This window comes from Microtus oregoni, unplaced genomic scaffold (assembly GCF_018167655.1).
Source record: "Microtus oregoni isolate MIOR12 unplaced genomic scaffold, Mior012 000004F_ref0000308, whole genome shotgun sequence".
Classification (NCBI taxonomy): Eukaryota; Metazoa; Chordata; class Mammalia; order Rodentia; family Cricetidae; genus Microtus; species Microtus oregoni.
In genome coordinates, this window is record NW_024543063.1 from 3,847,993 (window position 1) to 3,870,907 (window position 22,915).

A 22,915-nucleotide genomic window follows, 5' to 3' on the forward strand; every position below is an offset into this window, starting at 1 on the left:
GCATGTTCATGAGCTCCAATAAGACACAGAAGAGAACAGGAACATTGTGTATCAACAAAGTTTACAGTTAAAGAAGAAAAGCACCTGCAGATCATAGCGAATGTTCTACCACATTGCTCTCAGAAATGGACAAAACAGGAAAACTGGCAGATGAGTTAAAATGGAGTAAAAGCCCAACCATGGATCTGTTTAACACACACACACAATCTTCACTTGGCGGCCACAGCCCTGTTGCCTCAGAGCAGAACACAAGCAGGTGGGTTGAACCCTTCCCAATTCACACTCACCAGGAAACCCAGAAGAAGGCACCACCTGAGAATAGAATGTTTGCAGGTGAATCCATACTGAATTGGGTAGGTCCTGAACCCACCAGGACCTTCGGAGTCCAGCAAGAACACTGTGTAGAACCTGCCAGGAAATGCCAGGAGGTTCTTTCCTGAGGTGCAGCATGCCAAACAAGACTATTGATGCGACTGACCAATAAACCTTGCTTACAGCCAATACCCATCTCACATCTTTATGATCTTTTATTTTAACTGTATCAGCATGGCATTCTCATCCCCAAACCTGAGCAGTGTACCTCATAAGCCGCTTTACCATCTCATTTACAAAAGGAAATTCTTTAGAGAAAAGAACAAATCAGTTCACAGATTTACTTCATCTTTAAACGCTGCCTGATTTTTTCACTCACCTGCAGGTTATGTCTTTGAGCACCATGCCTTCAAAGGCCTCACATCACACACCGCTATAATTAACCACTAAGTGTGTCTCTTAACTCCTGCGTTTAAACACACGCACTTTCAACTCCTACATTCAGAATAAACACTCCACTCTGATGTGAATTTTGCCTTTCTTTTTCCTTCCTTTCTTTCTTCCTTCCTTCCTTTCTTCTTTCCTTCCTTCCTTCCTTTTTTTTTCTATTTTTGGAGACAGGGTCTCACTATACATCTCTGGCTATCTTGGAACTCACTATGTCAACCAGGCTAGTCTCAAACTCACAGAGATCCACCTGCCTCCTGCTCCTTAACACTAGAATTAAAGGCATGCACCTTTATTTTGATTTTCTTAATAGACCTCAGCCTTTTCTCACAGAGCTCACCCCCACAGCTGCGTGGAGGTCCTTAAGAAAGACTGGTGCCGAAAGACTGGCAGCATCGGGTCACATCTGCTGTCACTTACATATTCAGGAGATCACTCTGGATCCTCCGAATGTGGCATCTTAGACTGATAATCCATCCATCCTGATGACTTCTGGGATCCTTTAAAGTATTGTTGGTGAGCTTTTCTTGACAGACACTTACCTGCTCACAGGTACACTCTGGCCCGTGTTGCTTTCTCTGTGTCACCCACCTTTCTACCTAGCATCTACTGTGTGCAAACATCACTGGAGTTGAGGTCTCCAGAGAGGTTTCCATCTTCTCTTCTTGAGTCAGATGCAACAATCACAGTTTGGAGGATATCACTTGAAGGACTAATCCACGGATGTCCTAAGCCACTGCGTTGCCATTGATAAAGCCAGAGAGCTGTCTGAGGCACTGTCATGGTGAAGGACCAGAGGGACTGAGTGCATTAATCAGCACACTTCAGATTTAAGCCTTATTTAGATGGAAAACTCTTGTCTTCTTCCTGTGGTTACCAAGACTCCCATGGGCCCCTCCTTCTGGTCCTGTGCTAATTGCCTTGTGCCAAGTTCAGTCTCACATGTAGTGAGTTGGAACAGACTCCTTCAGGTCTCACCTCGTAGCTTCACGATTGCAGCTGCAAGCTTTCCCTTCTCAGACTCCCATTCTTGCTACTACTTCTGGGTCCTAACTGAATGGGGTTTGTGGAAGGTCATCCTGGCACCTTAATTAGTTGGCTTGTTATCCTCTGTGGGTGCAGCGGAGGAAGGAAATGTCCTTTGTATTCAGAGCCATTTTCTTATTGGTCCCGTCTGTGGGATGAAGTTAAAACACCTCCTCTGGGAGGAACCGTACCCATAGAAAGGCACACTCCTCTTTGGGTATGGCCCTGGCATTAAAGAAGAAACAGCTACGGGAAGTTCCTCTTCTTGGTCATAACATCAAACAATAACGCACAATATTCAATGTCTTTTTTAAGGTTTACTCTCTTAAATTACTCTTTTTTTTTTATTGAGAAAAGGAAAAAAAAGTTTCCGCTTCCTCCCAGACTCCCATTTCCCTCCCCCTCCTCCCACTCTTCTCCCCCTCCCCCCACTCCTCTCCCCCTCCCTCTCCAGTCCAAAGAGCAGTCAGGGTTCCCTGCCCTGTGGAAAGTCCAAGGTCCTCCCCCCTCCGTCCATGTCTAGGAAGGTGAACATCCAAACTGACTAGGCTCCCACAAAGCCAGAACATGAAGTAGGATCAAAACCCCGTGCCATTGTCCTTGGCTTCTCATCAGCCCTCATTTTTCACCATGTTCAGAGAGTCCAGTTTTATCCCATGCTTTTTCAGTCATAGTCCAGCTGGCCTTGGTGAGCTCCCAATAGATCAGCCCCACTGTCTCAGTGGGTGGGTGCACCCCTCGTGGTCCTGACTTCCTTGCTCATGTTCTCCCTCCTTCCGCTCCTCATTGGGACCTTGGGAGCTCAGTCCAGTGCTCCAGTGTGGGTCTCTGTCTCTATCTCCATCCATCACCAGATGAAGGTTCTAAGGTGATATGCAAGATATTCGTCAGTATTGCTATAGGATAGGGTCATTTCAGGTTCCCTATCCTCAGCTGCCCAAGGAACTAACTGGGGACATCGCCTTGGGCTCCTGGGAGCCACTCTAGGTTCAAGTCTGTTGCCAACCCTAAGGTGGCTCCCTTAACTAAGAATTGTGCTTCTGTGCTCCCCTATCCAACCTTCCTTTATCCCAATCCTCCTTTTTCCCCAAGTTCCCCCCATCCTCCCCTTCTCCCTTTTCTCTCCCCATCTCCCCTTACCCACATCCCACCCCACCCCCAAGATTCCAATTTTCTCCCCGGCAATTTTGTCTACTTCCCATAGCCAAGAGAATAACTATATGTTTTTCCTTGGGTTCACCTTCTTATTTAGCTTCTTTAGGTTCACCAATTGTAGACTCCGTGACCCTTATTTATGGCTAGAAACCAATTATGAGTGAGTACATCCCATGTTCATCTTTTTGGGTCTGGGTTACCTCACTCAGGATAGTGTTTTCTATTTTCATCCATTTGCATGCAAAATTTGAGAAGTCATTGTTTTTTACTGCAGCGTAGTCTTTAAGGTATTGAAGAAAGAAATTGAAGAGGATACCAGAAAATGGAAGGACCTCCCATGCTCTTGGATTGGGAGGATCAACATAGTAAAAATGGCAATTCTACCAAAGGCAATTTATAGATTCAATGCAATCCCCATCAAGGTCCCATCAAAATTCTTCACAGATCTTGAGAGGACAATAATCAACTTTATATGGAAAAACAAAAAACCCAGGATAGCCAAAACAATCCTATACAATAAAGGATCTTCTGGAGGCATTACCATCCCTGACTTCAAACTCTATTACAGAGCTACAGTAGTGAAACAGAGGGGTACTGGCATAAAAACAGAGAAGTTGACCAATGGAATCATATAGAAGACCCGGATTTTAACCCACAAACCTATGAACACCTCATTTTTGATAAAGGAGCTAAAAGTATACAATGGAAGAAAGAAAGCATCTTCAACAAATGGTGCTGGCACAACTGGATGTCAACCTGTAGAAGAATGAAAATAGACCCATATCTATCACCATGCACAAAACTCAAGTCCAAATGGATTAAAGACCTCAATATCAGTCCGAACACACTGAACCTGATAGAAGAGAAAGTGGGAAGTACTCTACAACACATGGGCACAGGAGACCACTTCCTATATATAACCCCAGCAGCACAGACATTAAGGACCTCATTGAATAAATGGGACCTCCTGAGACTGAGAAGCTTCTGTAAAGCAAAGGACACTGTCACTAAGACAAAAAGGCAACCTACTGACTGGAAGGAGATCTTCACCAAACTCACAACAGACAAAGGTCTGATCTCCAAAATATATAGAGAACTCAAGAAACTAGACTTTAAAATGCTAATTAACCCAATTAAAAAATGGGGCACTGAACCGAACAGAGAATTCTCAAAAGAAGAAGTTCAAATGGCCAAAAGACACTTAAGGTCATGCTCAACCTCCTTAGCAATCAGGGAAATGCAAATCAAAACAACTTTGAGATATCATCTTACACCTGTCAGAATGGCTAAAATCAAAAACACCAATGATAGCCTTTGCTGGAGAGGCTATGGAGGAAGGGGTACCCTCATCCATTGCTGGTGGGAATGCAATCTTGTGTAACCCCTTTGGAAATCAGTGTTTCAGTTTCTCAGGAAAATCGGGATCAACCTACCCGTGGACCCAGCAATACCACTCTTGGGAATATACCCAAGAAATGCTCTATCATATGACAAAAGCATTTGTTCAACTATGTTCATAGCAGTATTATTTGTAATAGCCAGAACCTTTTCTAGATGTCCTTCAATGGAATAATGGATGAAGAAAGTGTGGAATATATACACATTAGAGTACTACGCTGCGGTAGAAAACAATGACTTCCTAAATTATTCTTTTGACATCAGCAGGAAGTTCGCCACTCTCATGTTTCATTTCGTTCTCATAAGCAATGAGCTTAGACTCCACAGATTCGCATTACACGAGACTAAGAGCTCGGCTCCATGTGCAGCTGATAATGCCTGTAACAACTACAATCAGGGAATTGGATGTGGTCTTGTGTGTGGCGTATCCAGCACAGCTGAGGAAAATTAGTCACCTGATTGGGAAAACACCCAGAGCTCAGGAGATGGCAGTGTAAGACAGGCTAGTGCCATGCAGGCAGTAAATAAGAGGCTTTGGAAAGGTCTCACGACTCTTTTGAATATTTTCTTTTTTCTTCCCTACTCCTTTAGATACATCAGCAAACACTAGGACAAGGCAAACTCTGTGCAACCGAGCATCTTTTTCTAGAAACTTGCCATGATTCTGTTCTTCTACAGTGGTGGTCACTTGAAAAGCAGATGGTGAAAAACAGAAATTGCTTCTTTCCTATAATACAGTTTAGCATCAATATAAATCAGAAGTAGAGAAATTCAGCTGAAAATGAAACTTTGGACTATGGTTTAAAAAAAAAAATCCTGCAGTTAGATTTCACAAGAAGAAAGACAAAATGAAATGGTCTGAGATTCCTGATGTTAGATATTTATGTCATTTTTTAAGAGTCCAAAGTTATGGTGACTCGTGAGATTTGCTGAACCCTGTGCTTGTGGAAACAGAGGGATTTTTAGAGGGGTGTAGTGGCTTTAAATGTGATGTACACAGGCTCATGTATTTTCACACTTGGTTCCCATCTAGAGATACCATGGAAGGTTCCGGAAACTTTAGGATGTGAAGCCTCTTTAGGGGAAGTGGGTCACTCTGGAACGACCTTGAAATTTACACCCTGGCTTCTTTCTGTTTGCTCTCTACTTTCCAAGTGCCCACATTCCCCTGCTGCGCTTTCTCATCCCTAATGGACTGTGTGCCTCCCGAATTGTAAGCCAAAATAAACCCGAGTTGTTTGGTCAGATACTCTATGTCACAGCAAGAAGAAAACAAACTAGGTGGTTTTTTTTTTTTGAATAAAATTCTGGCTCAGCAAGCAAGAGACCCCAGGTTGAGTTCCCAGCACATGTGTAAAATGCCTGCCACCTCCTCAGTACATCACCCATCACCCCTGAGGGGACCTTGTGCATCTGCAGCCAGAAAGTGAGGGAAGAAGTGACTGGATGGCACTTACAGCTCAAGACTCTCCCGAGTCCCATTAAATATTCCACAGTTATTCGCCTTACTGGTTCAAAAATGTCCATACAGACCATGTGTCCTCCAATAAATTTGGGGGTGTGTGTGTGATTCTTTATTTGTAGAGTGGTATCAGAAAAAGAAATTGCCCTTCCCAGACACACAGTGTGTTTATGTCCCTCATAGAACTCTGACCTAACTGCAGAAGCTGTGGCTCTCAAATGCTGGCACTCAGTGACAGTTAGACTCTGCTTGTTGATATGAGCAGTTCCTGCCAATGTCTAGATGTTAGAAACTAGGGTGAGGGGGCAGCACCATGTCCCAAGAAAAACCAGGACACAATCATGGCCTCTAACCTGATCTCATTGCCAGCTCTGTTCCCTGCTCCAACTTCAGCTTTAAGGTTCACAGGGTCTTAATCTTTCCTGTTTGAATCCAGATGAGGCTGGCCTCTACCCAGTGGCTTTGGGCAATTCATGGTTACTTTCTCTTCTCTTTATGTTCAGTCTGGAATGCAGACGAATTTTTCTGTCCGGTAGCTATGATTGCTACTGTTTGTCTCAGGAGTAACATGAGAGGCTGCCTAGAGAGGAACAGAATATCTGCTCTACATTAGCCTTGAAGTTCAGGGATATCCTTCAGGTGTATGGATTCAGCTTTTGTAGTGTCTACCATACACTGCACACAATGAAATCATGGAATCTACAGGACTCTATATGAGCCTACCATATACTACAGAGCTGACTTCTCACAAGGTCAAAGGCACGTAGGAAACTTGTGCTCACAGTTGACACACTCACAGAGATCTAAGTACTTACCACATGGATTTCCCTTGTGACCAGTGTGATGTGTATTCACCACAGCTGGTCCTATAGTTCCTGTTGGAGCAAGGAGAAGCCTAATCTCTCCAGCTTGCCAAGGATCAAATACATGTAGACACATATGTGGAAGGAGAAGGAAGCCATGGAAGGTCTGCTGTGGGAGAACAGTGTTCCAGTGACAGTAAAGACACACAGAGGAGCTGTGGCCTGTGCTCCTCTTAGCCTTGCCTCCGTGCCCTGTGATGGATGTGATGTGATGGATGCAGAGCTTCATCCCACATGACTGCAGAACTGGAGCTGGTGTTCAAGATGGTGACCCTGTGTGGAACCTCGCACACTGCTAACCATTATCTGGACTAATGGGAGGCTTGATCACAATAGGACACCATTGTCTACAAAGCTAGTCCACAATTTTTCCTGAGCACCAACCCTATACCAATCATAATCAAGCCCTAAATGATGTCCCTAACACTGAGGACAAGCTTTGTTGGGAGAGGGGACATCGTCTTCTAGAATTACTTCCAGCTGTCATGGGAGTCATGTTCTTTCTATGGGATTCTGTGAAAGCAAAATGATAGTTAAGTTCCATGATTACTGTAGGAGGAGCGGCCGCTTGTTGGTTCCTGCCCATCTAGCTTATACCTGAAATAATCACACAGAAACTTTATTAATTAAAATACTTCTTGGCCCATTAGCCCTAGCTTCTTATTTGCTAAATTTTACATATCAATTTAACTCATTTCTATTAAGCTGTATATCATAATGTGGCAGTGGCTTGCCAGCAAAATTTTGACATATCTTATTCTGGTGGTAGCTACATGGCATCTCTCTGACCCTGCCTCCTTTCTCACAGCATTCACTTAGTTTCCCCCCTCCTGGCTGTGTTCTGTTGCCTATCACATGCCAAGACAGTTTCTTTATTCATTAACCAATAAAAGTAACCCATAGACAGATGAACCTCCCATACCACACCAGACTACTGTCTGATATAATTGCAAATAATTGCTGAGTATTTGGTAGGGTTTTCTGAGGTTCCTATTTGGAGTTCTTTTCATAATGTTCTCAAAAAAAGCACCATTTCAGCTAACCAAGTTGGAGCCATCTTGAGCATCTGGTACCCAAAACAGGTCTTATAGTAGCGCTATCAGCATCATGTCATCATATCAACTGGGTGGAGTTGTTGTTGTTGTGGGGCCCCTTCTTCGTTCTGGAAACTTCAAAGGTTATTGCAGTAAAATTCATTCTTCATTGTGGAAAACTTAAACATTATTTATATAGACATATAAAGAAGTATATAGTCAATGAAAGTTATGATAGAAACAAAAATAGGTATGAAGAAAATGAATTTTTTTTCTAAATTCTTTCTTCTTTCTATCCCATACCAGACAACTCTTGACATGAGACAGGAACTCTTTTAGCAACATGCTTGGATTTAAAGAAGGACAGAGTCATTGTCCAACTCCAAAGCCAATTCTATATATTCATAAATATATACACTTAAATGTATATGTTTTTTAACCTGTCCTTACAAATCATGTTTCTTTTTCTTTATAATCCTTATTGAGTAGTTATTTTTTTTTCTGTCAGCACACAAACATCCATGATGTCTTGAATTTTTGAAAATGTGTATTTTCCTGTAAAGACAAGAGCAGAACCCTGCCGCAACCCTATATGGTTTCCTTACCATCTGTATAGTTGTCACTGTTGTGGATGAGCTGTCATTTCTCTTTCTCAAGAGATTTCTCTTTTTCAAAGTGGATCTTTATTAATTTTGATGGTATCCATAGTTTTTCTTCTCCTGTGGAAACAAGAGCAAAACCCCTTCCCCAATGTAGCACATCTCCTGGCTTCCATTGTGAGGTTAACACATCCTTGAAATACACCAGCTGATTTAGTTCAGAAGACTTTTCTATTATCCAATGTCTCTCTGCTGCTGTTGTCCCTTTCTCATTCGTGTTGAGAAAATTCAAGGTTAATAAAACATTATGTAATCTCTTTCTGGAGTTATTTTATCTCCCTTTCTGTTTGTTTAACATATCCTTTATAGCTCAATTTGATCTTTCTACAACTGCCTGCCTTGTAGGATTGTGTGGTATGCCTGTAATATGCTTTCTATTATAATAAGCAAAAACTCATTATCTTGGAAAAATATGCTAGACCATTATCTGTCTTTATTTGTGCAGGTATTCCCATGATGGCCATAACTCTTTTTTTTTTACACTTTTTTTTATTGAGAAAAGGAGAAAAAAAAAACAAGTTTCCACCTCCTCCCAGCCTCCCATTTCCCTCCCCCTCCTCCCCCACTACGCCCCCTCCTCCCACCCTTCTCCCCCTCCCCCCACTCCTTCCCCCTCCCTCTCCAGTCCAAAGAGCAGTCAGGGTTTTCTGCCCTGTGGTAAGACCTAGGACCTCCCACCTCCGTCCATATCTAGGAAGGTGAACATCCAAACTGGCTGGGCTCCCACAAAGCCATCACATTACGTAGGATCAAAACCCCGTGCCATTGTCCTTTACGTCTCATCAGCCCTCATAGTTCGCCATGTTCAGAGAGTCCAGTTTTATCCCCTGCTTTTTCAGTCACAGTCCAGCTGGTCTTGGTGAGCTCTCAATAGATCAGCTCCACTGTCTCAGTGGGTGGGTGCATCCCTCGTGGTCCCGACTTCTTTGCTCATGTTCTCCCACCTTCTGCTCCTCATTGGGACTTTGGGAGCTCAGTCCAGTGCTCCAGTGTGGTTGGACAGGGGAGCACGGAACCATAATTCTTAGTTAAGGGAACCACTTTAGGGTTGGCAAGAGACCTGACCCTAGAGGGGCTCCCAGGTGCCCAAGCTGAGGTCCCCAGTTAGTTCCTTGGGCAGTTGAGAATAGGGAACCTGAAATGACCCTATCCTTGAGCAATACTGACGAATATCTTGCATATCATCATAGAACCTTCATCTTGTGATGGATGGAGATAGAGACAGAGACCCACACTGGAGCACTGGCCATAACTCTTAATAAATGTGTGATTACTGAATCAAACTTTTCTGAGCTTAAAGCAATGAAAATCTCAATAAGTGTCAAGGGTGTGGTGCACATATTTTATTTTTCCAAATTCTGTAAAGTGGAACACATAAATCTGCCAGATTTCAATCCTTTGGGTTAGTCCCTGCAGGTAGCAGTATATGGTCATAGAAAGGTCAAGTAGGACATCTCTTTATAATCTCCTTGTACCTTCTTTCCTGTATCATCAGGTCCAATAATTATGAGGTCCAGAGGTAGATTGATTCCCAGTTTTCTGAGAAGCCACCATACTGATTTCCAGAGTGGTTGCACATATCAAACCCATCCCTGTACAAGTTCTATAAAATGTAATTACAGCTGCTGAGATTTGACAGTGCACAACCTCCCAAATGCCCACCCCAACTTCTGAAGTTTACATTAATCCTTCCCTTTTTCTACAATGTTTCCTGAGCCTTAGAGGAGGTAATAGAGATTCCCATTTGGGGCTGAGCACTCAACAGTTGCTTATTCTTGATATGTTGACCAGTTATGAAGTCTCTGAAAAATCACTGTCCACTGTCCACGCTTTTTAAAATTGCGTTCTAAACATTTATGTTTCATAGATTATAGGCAGTTAATAACTGCTGAAGGGAAGGGCTAGTGATGCTCTCAAGTGGTACAGCCTCTAGCAAGTTCTCACAATCCTGTAAATACCCCCTATTCATTTGTTTATAGAAACTCTAATGAAACTTATCTGATTGCCCGCTTTAATAAAAGGGACAGAAAATTAGGGATGGGAATAGAAAGGAGAAGGAGATCAATAAGAATCTGAGGAAGAAGAAAGGGCAATAGTGTGATTATGATCAAAATGTGATATATGCACAAATAAGGATGTATAACTAATACATGTTCATGAGCTCCAATAAGATACATAAGAGAAAAGGAACATTATATATCAACAAAGCTTATGAATATAGAAGAAAGCACCTGCAGGTCACAGCTAATGTTACACCCATAATCTCAAAAACAGACAAAATAGGAGAACTGCAGGATGCTCAGAAAGGAAAACTGGGAGGAAGAGCAAGCCCTACTTAGAGGGCAGATCCCCCTTGCAGGTCTCCTAGGAAGGAACAGCATGAGATCAGACACACAGGGCAGTGAGGGACACAGGCAGCCACATGTACAGAGGTCAGCAGGCTACTGTAGTGGAGTTCACCAAGGCTTCAATCTTACTAGGAGGATAAATTAACACCTTGATATTGTTACAAGCAGCCGGGTCAGATTAAAAAGGTTCTCTGACTACGAATCTACCTATAGCTTCATCTATAACCCTTGGCTAGAGGTTGATGGGACAAGCTGGGAGTTAACTGCATTTAGGTTTGTCATGACTCCATCAGTAAACTGTGATACCTCATGAGGAAGGCAGCTTCATGGGCAGAGGAAAGTAGAGGCATCAGCGCTATTGTAAAACAGAGGAGGAAGTCTGCAGAGACTTTCTTTTAGCCCATTCTCTCACTAGATCAGTATAAGGATGGGTCAACACACAGCTTTTCAAAGTCAAATTCTCAGATGCCCAGAGAGAAGTTCCCACCACACTGACATTAGATTCAGTGATGAAACAAAAGAGTTGAAGAGAAATGTGCAGTTATGTAGCTTCACTGGGAGATGTTGACAATGGTTCCCAAACCTGGTTCCGGACATAGTGCTCTGCCCTCTTTCAAATCAAAGGGATTCAGGATTCTTCCAACTACGGACAATTTGATGGCAAAGAATGTGCTTTATTCACATTCTGCAAAAGTCTGGCTTATAATATACACTCAAGAAAGACCAGTTAAATGGCAAACAGATGTGTGTGTTGGTGGATATATGGGTAGATGAATACATCAATGAACAAAAAAGAAGAAACAAGAAGAGAGATATAAAAGGACAAGTAGATATAAATACCATACAATACTCTTTCTCCCAAGGATCCTTTTCTTCTATGACCCTAGCATATTCCCTGATGCTGACACCAGCCACTCTTCTTCACCAGACTGTGTCTCTGTCCCAGCCTCCTCAGGGCATCCTTTACATCCTTGTTGCGCAGACTGTAGATGAGGGGGTTGAACATGGGGATCACCAGGGTGTAGATGATGGAGACCAAGTTGCCCTGCTCTGTGGATTCCATACCCCCTGGCTGTCCATATATTGCAAAACCAGTTCCATAAAACAAGGATACAGCTGTCATGTGGGAGCCACAGGTAGAGAAGACCTTGTGCTGCCCTGACCCTGACTGCATCCTGAGGATGGTCACTGTGATGTAGCCATAAGAGATGATGATCACAAGAACAGCATACAGAATGATGAATCCAGAGATACCAAGGATGACAAGCTCATTGAGAGTTGTGTCTGCACAAGCAAGCTTGATCAGTGGGGGGATATCACAGAAGAAGGAATTGATGTGGTTGGAGCTGCAGAAAGGCAGCTGGAATGTGAGGCTGGTCTGGACAATGGCATTCAGGCAGCCAACACAGAAGGTACCCAGAACCAGACAGGCACAGTTTGTAGGGCTCATGTTCACAGAGTATCTTAAAGGACTACAAATGGCCATGAAACGGTCATAGGCCATCACAGCTAGGAGTACAGCTTCAATGGTACCCAACAAGGCTAAAAGGAAGAGCTGAGTGGCACATCCCTCAAAACTGATGACCTTGGAAGAGGAGAAAATGTTGGCCAGAGCATTGGGCACAATAACAGAAGAGAGGCAGAGGTCGACAAAGGACAGGTTCTTGAGGAAGAAGTACATGGGGGAGTGCAGGCCGGTATCCAGGGTGATGACTGTGATCATAGTGAGGTTGCCCAGGACGGTCAGCATGTACAGAGGCAGGAAGACAGCAAAGAGCAGGGCCTGGGTCTCTGCATCTCCCCCAAATCCCACCAGCACAAACCCCTGCAAGGTCACTTCCTGTAGACTTCCATTTCTGTGGACTGGTTTGGACATGAGTGTAGACAGCTGAAGAGAGAAAGGCGGAGGCAGAGAGAGGGAGCAGATCTCAGCAGTACAGCTGGATGTTCCACAGGCTGCAGGAACTTGTTGGTCACATGCTGTCCCTTGTGCAAACTTCAGTAGCTACTTTGATATCTTTCCAGATGAGCTGGTGTGACCTGAAAAAGGAATTTCTTCATTTATTTAATTCATGAGGTTGTGCTGAGCCCTCCTGTGTGGAAGTCTGAGTTCATACGCTGAGGATATAAAGAGATTTCCAGACTTAGTGACTCCAGAGTACACACACAGTTTCTCAGTATCCCTATACCTGCCTCTGGTTCCTGTGCTCACACTCCCAAGGGACACCCCTGAGCAGTGCCATTGAAACAGCTGTCTCCCGAGTTCCATTAAATATTTCACAGTTTTTACCTTACTGATTAAAATTGTTTCCAAGAATAATTTGTCCTCCAATAAATTGGGATGGTTGATTCCTACCTTTATAGAGGAGTATCAGAGCAGGAGACTGCCCTTCTCTGTCTCAGGCTGTGTCTGTGTCCCTCACCGGACTCTGACCTTACCTTAGTGGCTGTGGCTCAAAAGCTGGCACACAGTGACAATCAATATGCAGATTCAGCTTGTTGATGTGACTGGTTCCTGCTAATATCTAAATGTTGGAGATTATAGTGAGGGGACAGCACGATATCCTGAAAAGTTCAGGACTGGGGAGCAAACATATATGGGACACACTCTTATTAATTTATTAATTTATTTATTTATTAAAAATTTCCACTTTCTCCCATCCTCCCATTGTCCTCCCACTCCCCCCACTGCCACTCCCCCTGCTCTCCACTCCTAAGAGAAGTCAGGGTGCCCTGCTTTGTGGGAAGTCCAAGCCCCCTCCCTCCATCCAGGTCTAGGAAGTTGGGCATCCAAACAGAATAGGCTCCCAAAAAGCCAGTATATGCAGGACAATCAAAATCCGGCGTCATTATTATTGGCTTCTCAGTCAGCCCTCATTGTCTGCCAATTCAGAGAGTCCAGTTTGATCACATGCATGGAACACACTCTAACCTCTACTCTGAATCATTGACAACTCTGCTCCCTGCTTCAATCTCAGCATCAGAGCTGACAAGGTCTTACTCTTTGCCATTTAAAACCAGAAGAGGCTGGCCTTTAACCAGTTTCTTTGGGCAGTTCATGGTCACTTTTTCGTCTCATTAAGTCCAGTCTAGAATGAATCCAAATGTCCTGTCGAGCTAGCTATGATTGCTACTGTTTATCCCAGGAGGAAGGAGGGAGGTTTCCATATTTAAGAACGTGACAAGAGAGGAATAAATGTCTGCTCTACAACATGCTCAAAACTCAGGGACTTCCCTCAGGGTTTGGATTCAGCTGTTGCACTGTCTACCATACACTGCATGCAGTGAGGTCATGGAATGGGAAGGGCTCTTTGTGAGCCCACCATATACTACAGAGCTGACTTTTCTACTGAAAGCTCAAAGGTACGCATGAAGATTTGTGTTCACACTTCACACACATGATAGGGATCTAACACTTTATCACATGGGTTTCCCTTGTGACCAGAGTGATGTGTATAGATATGTCCATGCCCCAGCAGGTCCTATAGTTCCTGATGGAGCAAGGAGAAGCCTAATCTCTCCAGCTTGCCAAGGATCAAATATATCTAGAGACGTATGTGAAAGAAGGAAGCCATGGAAAGTCTGCTGTGGGAGAACAGTTTTCCAGTAATAGTAAAGACACAGCCTGTGCTCCTCCTAGCCTAGCCCCTCCTAAGTCAGCCACATCACTGTGTCCTGTGATGGATGCAGAGCTTCATCCCACATGACTGCAGAATTGGAGCTGGTATTCATGATGGTGACCCTGTGTGGAACCTCACAGAATCGCTAAATGTGACCTGGACTAATGTGAGCCTTGACCACAATAGGATGCCATTGTCTACAGAGTTAGTCCACAGTTATTCCTGAGCACCCACCCCTGATGTATGGTGTCTGCTACTGTTAGCTTCCTTGAAAGATAACATGCTGACCTTACCTTATCGAGGTGAGACTCAGGACTCACACAAAGTCAGATACCACCATCCATGCTCCTCAGGTCCCCATGCTATTGAGGCTGGTCTGTGCTGAAGATGGACACCATGGGTTCCTTTTCCTTCTTGAGGTCAGCTATGGCTTTCTGGGCAGTAGAATGAGGTGGGTATGGGTAGAGGTGTAGACCTGGTCTGAGAGTCTGTGTGTGCAAGTTCTTGGCTCCAGCAAGTTGTGTGTCTTGTGAAGTGTGAGGTCTGGGTTTGCTTGCCTTTCCTCCTCTTCCATGTCTGTAATCAGGGCTGTGTGTGGGCGTCTATAGTTGGGTTCACTCTCTTGGGGAGGATGCTCTTCATGGTTGAGTTGGGACTTGCAGTCTCCAGTGGCCAATTAAGGAGTCATGATCCTCTGTGGCATCTGGCACTCAAACTGAATGGCCTCCAGAGGTATAACAGAGACACTGGAAAATTTCTGCCTCATAACCACCTCTCCAGTTCAATCTCTCTAGTTGAATTGGCAGGAAGCCTGGGGACTTCAGGAACCCGAGGAGACTCTGTCAGTGTATGGTAGATGACTCAGAGGGATCCTAAACCAATATCCTTCATTATAGTTGTTTTCTGTGTGAGCCTTCATGGCCTCCTGGCCACAGCATTTCCTCCTCCAAGTTCCTGGATATACTGATATGAGGAAAGGAGATAGGGAGTCCTGTTTGGGGTTGTTTAGCCTTCTCCTACCACAACTGTTTTTCTGTCCATTGACCCTTCAGTACCATCAGGAGTCTGGGTAAATGGTCTCAGTTCTCTTTCTGTGCCTTTGTGGTTATTTTTTTTTTTTTTGTGAGAGAGAGGGTTTCTCTGTAGCTTTGGAGCATGTCCTGGTGTTAGCTCTTGTAGACCAGGCTGGCCTCGAACTCACAGAGATCTGCCCACCTCTGCCTCCAGGGTGCTGGGATTAAAGCACCCTGTCTGACACAAATCCTACTTAAAGGATTAAAAATTCAAGCCAATATATAATGATCCCAATCAAACGGATAGCTCTTCTCTTTGGTGTGAGACCCTTTCTTCTCTGGGTGGTGAGGTCTGACTCCCACCCATACCTTCACTCTGCATTCTCCAACTGCTGTTTTTGCGAGGATGGCCCACAACACTCTCTCCTTCTGCACTGATAATGTCCTTGACAGCTCATTGTGGGAGACAACTGGTTTTGATGGCTCCACTGAGTTCCTCCATTATCCTATCTCACTACTCCCTGCTACTTGCTTGATTCTTTTCCTTTTTTGTCTGATATATATATATATATATATATATATATAATTTTATTAATTTTTTATTTTTTATTCAAAACTTTACACTTCCTCTGAATCTCCTCCAGCTCCCCCACTTACCCTCCTTCCTCCTCCTCCTCCCTGCTTGAGAGAGGGCAGGTAACCCCACCCTGTGGGAAGTCCAAGGCCTTCCCCCTGCTACATCCAGGCCTGGGAAGCTGTGTATCCATATAGACTAGGGTCCCAAAAAACCAGAACATGCGTAAAAACAAGTCCCAGTGCCTTTATCAATGGCTTCTCAGTCAGCCCTCATTGTCAGTCACAATCAGAGTCTGGTTTGATCACATGCTCATTCAGTCTCGGTCCAGCTGGATTTGGTGAGCTCCCATTAGAACAGGCACACTGCCTCAGTTGGTGTACCAACCCCTCATTGTCCTGACTTCCTTGCTCGTCTTCTCCCTCTTTCTGCCCTTCATCTGGACCGTGGGAGCTCAGCCCATTGCTCTGATGAAGGTCTCTGTCTCTATCTCCATCCATCGCCGGATGAAGATTCTATGGTGATATTCGAGATAATCATCAGTGTGATAGTGGGGCAAGGACAATTCAGGCACCCTCTCCTCTGCTGCCCAAGGACCTAGCTGGGGACATCCCCATGGATACCTGGGATCCTCTATAGAGCCAAGTCTCTTGCCAACCCTAAAATGGCTCCCTTAATGTAGATATCTTCTTCCCTGCTCCTATATCCTCCCTTCCTCCATCCCCACCATAACACTCCCCCAAGCTCTTGCCAATCATTCTCTTCTCCCTTCCCTTTCCCCCTCTCCTCTTCCCCCAACTTCACCCCCACCCTACCCTCACCCTCATGCTCCCAACTTTTGCCTGGCAATCTTGTTTGCTTCCAATTTCCAGGAGAATCTATATATGTTTTTCTTTGGGTTCACCTTGTTATTTGGCTTCTCTAGGCTTAATGTCCTTGGTTTATGGCTAGAGTCCACTAATGAGTGAGTACATACCATATTCATCTTTTTGGGTCTAGGTTTTCTCACTCAGGATAGTGTTTTCTATTTCCATCCATTTGCATGCAAAATTATAGATATCATTGTTTTTTACCTTTGAGTAGTACTCTAATGCATATATATTACACACTTTCTTTATCCATCTTTCCATTGAGGGGCATTTAGGTTGTTTCCAGGTTCTGGCTATTACAGATAATAATGCTATGAACATAGTTGAACAAATGCTTTTGTAGTATGATTGGGCATCTATTGAGTATATTCCCAAGAGTGGTATTGCTGGATCCTGAGGTAGGTTGATTCCCACTTTCCTGAGAAACTGCCACACTGATTTCCAAAGTGGTTGAACAAGTTTGCATTCCCACCAGCAATGGATGAGTGTTTCCCATACTCCACATCCTCTCCAGCATAGGTTATCATTGGTGTTTTTTTATTTTAGCCATTCTGGCAGGTGTAAGTTGGTATCTCAAAGTTGTTTTGATTTGAATTTCCCTGATGGCTAAGGAGGTTGAACATGACCTTAAGTGTCTTTTGGCCATTTGAACTTCTTCTGTTGAGAATTCTCTGTTCAGTTCAGTGCCCCATTTTTTTTTATTTAGGAAACAAAAGGTTTATTTCAGCTTATATTTCCACCACAGAGGTAACTTAGGGAGGTATTTAAGCAGGTACTGGAAGCAGAAACCACAGAAGAAAACTTTGCTGGCTAACTCAGGGATCATGCTTGGCTAGCTTTCTTTTTCATCTTTGGCTCATCTATCTAGAGATGGTGACAACCACAGTGGGCTGTAGCCTCCCTCATCAATCCCCAATCAAAACAGTACCCTACAGACATGCCTACAGGCCAACATAATGGAGGCTGTTCTTCGGTTAAGACTTCTTCTTCTCAGGAGACTCCAGGTTATATCAAGTTGACAGTAAAAAATAACCAAGACACTAACATAACAAAATTGTGCAATACAAATGAATCTTTTCTGTGTTTTTATCAAATAAAAAATCAATATCTACCTCAAAAATTGAAGCTTAGAGGGACGAAGTAGAATTCAGTAGCAATAAATAGCATTCTGGGGAAATAATTTGATTTATTAATATGAAAGACTGTGTTCAGTTTTCTTAGCACCTGCACAAAAACTGTGTGCAGTGGCATAGCACTGTCTAGAGCCATTTGAAACATGGAGACAGGAGGATTCCTAGAGACTCACTGGCCAGCTAGGCTAGTTGTGAAACAGTGAGTTCCAGGTTTAGTGAGAGACCCTATTTCAAAATAAATAAGGCTGACAGCAATGGGGGAAGACACTAGACAACTTCTGGCCTCTACACTCGCACACATGGATGATTACACAGAAAAACACATACAATTTAATGGCCAATCAATAATAATCATATAGTCTTATAAGCTAATATAATCATCATAAATCATATTCCATTTATTCACCAATGGTATTAAAAGAAGATAGTATACAGCCAAATACATCAGTAATATCTGTGCTTTTAAAATAGCAAAGACAATATGTGCTTTTCCATATGTTATGAAACTACTAAAAGCATCTTTTTCTATTCCATAAAATGTTCTGCTCTATTCAATGTAATGAATTAAAATTTTGTTTTCTTTATCTGGTTGCCCTGGAACATTAAATGTTATTAGGGTCTTTCTTCATAGACATTTTAATTTTACATACTTTAATAACCAACATTTTAAGAATAGCCAACCCTTTAGTCTCTAATCTTTAACCAAAGATTTCTAAATATGTTTGATAGTCAGTGCCCCATTTTTAATTGGGTTAATTAGCATTTTAACATCTAGTTTCTTGAGTTCTTTGTATATTTTGGAGATCAGACCTTTGTCTGATGTGGGGTTGGTGAAGATCTTCTCCCAATCAGTAGGATGACTTTTTGTCTTAATGACAGTGTCCTTTGCTTTACAGAAGCTCCTCAGTTTCAGGAGGTCCCATTTATTCAATTTTACTCTTATTGTCTGTGCTACTGGGGTTATATGTAGGAAGTGGTCTCCTGTGCCCATGTGTTCCAGTCTACTTCCCACTGTCTCTTCTATCAGGTTCAGTATGGTCGGATTTATATTGAGGTCTTTAATCCATTTGGACTTGAGTTTTTTGAATGGTGATAGATAATGGATCTATTTTCATTCTTCTACAGGTTGACATCCAGTTATGCCAGCACCGTTTGTTGAAGATGCTTTCTTTCTTCCATTGTATACTTTTAGCTCCTTTGTTGAAAATCAGGTGTTCATAGGTGTGTGTGTTAATATCCGGATCTTCGATTTGATGCCATTGGTCGACATCTCTGTTTTTAGGCCAATACCAAGCTGTTTTCATTACTGTAACTCTGTAATAGAGTTTGAAGTCAGAGATAGTAATGCCTCTGGAAGTTCCTTTATTGTATAGGATTGTTTTGGCTATCATGGGTCTTTTGTTTTTCCATATAAAGTTTATTATTATTCTCTCAAGGTCTGTGAAAAATTTTGTTGGGATTTTGATGGGGATTGCATTGAATTTATAGATTGCCTTTGGTAGAATTGCCATTTTTACTATGTTGATCCTACCCATCCAAGAGCATGGGAGATCCTTCCATTTTCTGGTTTCCTCTTCAATTTTTTTCTTCAAAGACTTAAAGATTCTCTTCTACAAGCAAGTCCTACTCTTCCTTTATTTTCATGTATGTGTGAGTGTGTATGTTTGTGTGTCTGTGTTCTTGGTGTGTTTGTGTGTGTGTGTTCCAAGGACTTTTGTTAGGCTTGCTTGCACATGCACAAGTGGGGTATTTTTATTTACTTGATCAAGGACAACATACACATGGCTGAGACTGATTAATATGAGTTCCTTTTCTCAGCAATATTAATAGTTCATTGCTCTTATGGGAGGGATGGAACCTCATAAGATCCCCCCCCCATCTATGTGCAATATTGATTGGCCCACACCTGGGCAGGTAGTCTCACCTTTTATTAGTTCATGACTACAGCAGCCATGTCAAGTCCAACAGACATTTCACAGCTCCTCCCCATCCTCTGCATCCTCTGGGTTTTATGCTCTTAATAGTTTCAGTTCCTGATGTTCTGTGTGAACACTTCTGCAGGTTTTTTTGCTATTATTTAAATTTTCTGCAGTTATTTGGGGGACACAGAGTAGTGGCCCTATTCACTTGTCAGAGTCCTGACTCCCTATCCTTGGGATACTAGCATTACCATTGGCTTCCTCTCAAGGTTCAGAAACAGTGGTGTCACAGTGGTACCTAGGGATGGTGGAGTTTATAGGTAATTTTTAGATCTAAGAGTATCAATATTTAAGTAGGAAAACAAGAAAAAATGGAAAAGAGAAGAAAGAAGGTGAAGTGTGATCGAGTAGGAGAGCCTGTGGTTTGGATGTGTGAGAGGTTGTGAAGAGTTCTCTGAGGTAGAAATGCAGTAGAAAGGTTCAGTATAGAAAAGTAAAAGGTAGTCGTGATGGTCTCTCCTGGAGAGACAGAGGATAGAGCAGGGTAGCCTAAACTAGCATCCCAAACTGAAAGTAAACAGAAAGATCATATAAATGGAAATTAGAGTAGCAAAGTCTCTAAAATATGTAAAAATACAAGAAAACATCAGTGTGAAATAAACGGTATAATAAAATACCTGACATTTCTCCTGGGGTTGATGTGATTTTTCCTATGTAGCATGTTATCTGCCAGTCCTCACAGGAGGATAGGAGGACCACCATATCATCCACCAGACTGTACACATGGGCATGTGTGACCAATGACTGTGACCTCAAACTATTTCCCTCCTACTTCCTAGGCTATTCTTTTGTGTCTTGCCACACCCTCAGCATCTAACATCAGAGCTCAATAGCCTCTTAGTTCTCAGGAACTGTGTGGTGGGAGAATGTCCCATTTGGGAATCCATCAGACCACACAAATAGTAAAGCACATAGCAGACTGTTTAATGACCATTTATCTAGTAATTACAGGTTTCCTTCTAGGTTCCTATTGGACAGCGTCCCTCAAGTCCTTAAGCCCATGTTACTTCTCATGTCCCTCCTATGTACATGGGTTGAGATTTTTGCTCCATGGGTACACAATGTCTACACTCCTGTTCATCATGAAAGAAGGGTCATCAAATGACCACTTAACCTCCACAAGCAATTATGATAAAAGAGTAAAAGTCTAGGGTGGTGAGAAGCAGGATGGAAAACCAGAGAGACCTAAAGAGCATTCATAAGGAAGAAAAAAGTTTCATTGCCCCAGGACCTGGCTCCCACTGACACTGGTTGAGAGGCAACACTGCTGATGTAACTGACCAGAGCACTGCACAGACTAAGCACAGAGTCTGTACTCTTTCCTGAGAGATTCAAACAAGAGTGATAAAGCTGCTGGTTAACACTTCTACTAGTTCTTACCTGTATTCTCCTCCTATCAACGTCATAAACCCAACTGATGCACCTTATAGATCACCTTCCATGTTCGTTTACCAAAAGAACTTCTTCAAAAGAAATGAGTGACCCTCATAGTCGCCAACTGTGGGGATGCCTGGCCATCTCTCCTGACACTTGGCTCTTCTGCTTATGATTCATCACTACGTCTCTCTGAGTCTGTCCTGCCTATCCCAATTTCTGTAAGAATTTAAAGGTAAAGAAGCTTTATGGAAATAACCTCAAATTCGGAAAGCTCCTGGTACCATCATAATAACTCCTTTGTCTCCACTCACTGAAGTGTCCAGATTTCTCTAATGTGACACTTAATAGCAACTCCAGATAAGTTCCTGTGCAGCCATCTGTCTCCATTTATTTTTTTAATTTTTAGTTTTTTTAAATTTATTAGATTTTTTTTAAAAAAATACCAATCCATGTTCTCACTCACTCCTCTCCTCCCATTCCTTCCACACACCCTCCTACACCACTCCCATCCAATCCTCTGAGAAGGTAGTCACATTGATTTATAGATGGTCCAAGGCCCTCCCTACTCATCTAGGCTGAGCAAGGCATACATCCAAAGAGAATAGGATCCCAAAGCCAGTACGTGAAGTAGGTATAAATCCTGATACCACTGCCAGTGGCCCCTCAGTCTGCCTCAGCCATGAACAGTCAACCACTATCAGAGAGATGATTTTGGTTCTATGGTTGCTCCTTCTCACTCTATCTTGAGTTGGTGAGCTCCCATTAGCTCAGGATAACTGTTTTAGTGGGAGAGCCCATCATGGTCTTGACATCTTTGCTCATACTCTCGTTCCTTCCATTCTTCAACTGGACTTTGGGAGCTCAGTATAGTGCTTTGATGTGGGTCTCTGCCTCTGTTTCCATCAGATGCTGGGTGAAGGTTCTATGGTGATATTGAAGATATTCATCAAATTGACTACATGGCAAGACCAGTTTGGGTACCCTCTCTTCTATTGCTTAGGGTCTTAGCTGGGGTCATCCTTGTGGATTCCTGGGAATTTCTCTAGAGCCAGGTTTCTGCTAACCCTATAAAGGCTTCCTCAATCAAGATATCTCTTTTCTGTTCATCTCCGTCCTTCCTCCATTTTGACTATCCCATTTCCTCAAGTTCTCCTCAACCATCCCCTTCTTCCCTCCTCTTCCTTTTCCGCCATCTCTTCTCTCCCCACCTCTATGTTCCCACATATGTCAGGTGATCTTGTCTATTTCCACTTTCCAGGGGTATCTATATCTGTTTTTCTTTGGGTTCACCTTATTACTTACCTTCTCTAGGCTCTGGAACTCTAGGCTCAATGTCCTTTGTTTATAGCTAGTATCCACTTATGAGTGAGTACATACTCTATTCATCTTTTTGGGTCTGGGTTACTTCTCTTAGGATAGTATTTTCTAATTCCATTCATTTGCATGCAAAATTCAAGATGTCATTGTTTTTTACTGCTGAGTAGTACTCTAATATGTAAATGTGCCACATTTTCTTCATCCATTCTTCGGTTGAGGGGCATGCAGGTTTTTTCCAGGTTCTGTCTTTTACAAAAAATGCAGCTTTGAATATAGTTGAACAAATGCTTTCGTAGTATGACTGAGCTTCTTTTGGGTGAAGATGGATG

At 42.9% G+C, this 22,915-nt stretch overlaps 1 protein-coding gene across 1 annotated transcript; it reads right to left on the reverse strand.

The window, feature by feature from the left end:
* Positions 1–11,587: 11,587 nt before the first annotated feature.
* Positions 11,588–12,580, reverse strand: LOC121446901 (olfactory receptor 12-like). Its single transcript, XM_041649798.1, has one exon. The coding sequence runs from the start codon at positions 12,578–12,580 to the stop codon at positions 11,588–11,590; it is 993 nt and encodes a 330-aa protein (XP_041505732.1).
* Positions 12,581–22,915: the final 10,335 nt, after the last annotated feature.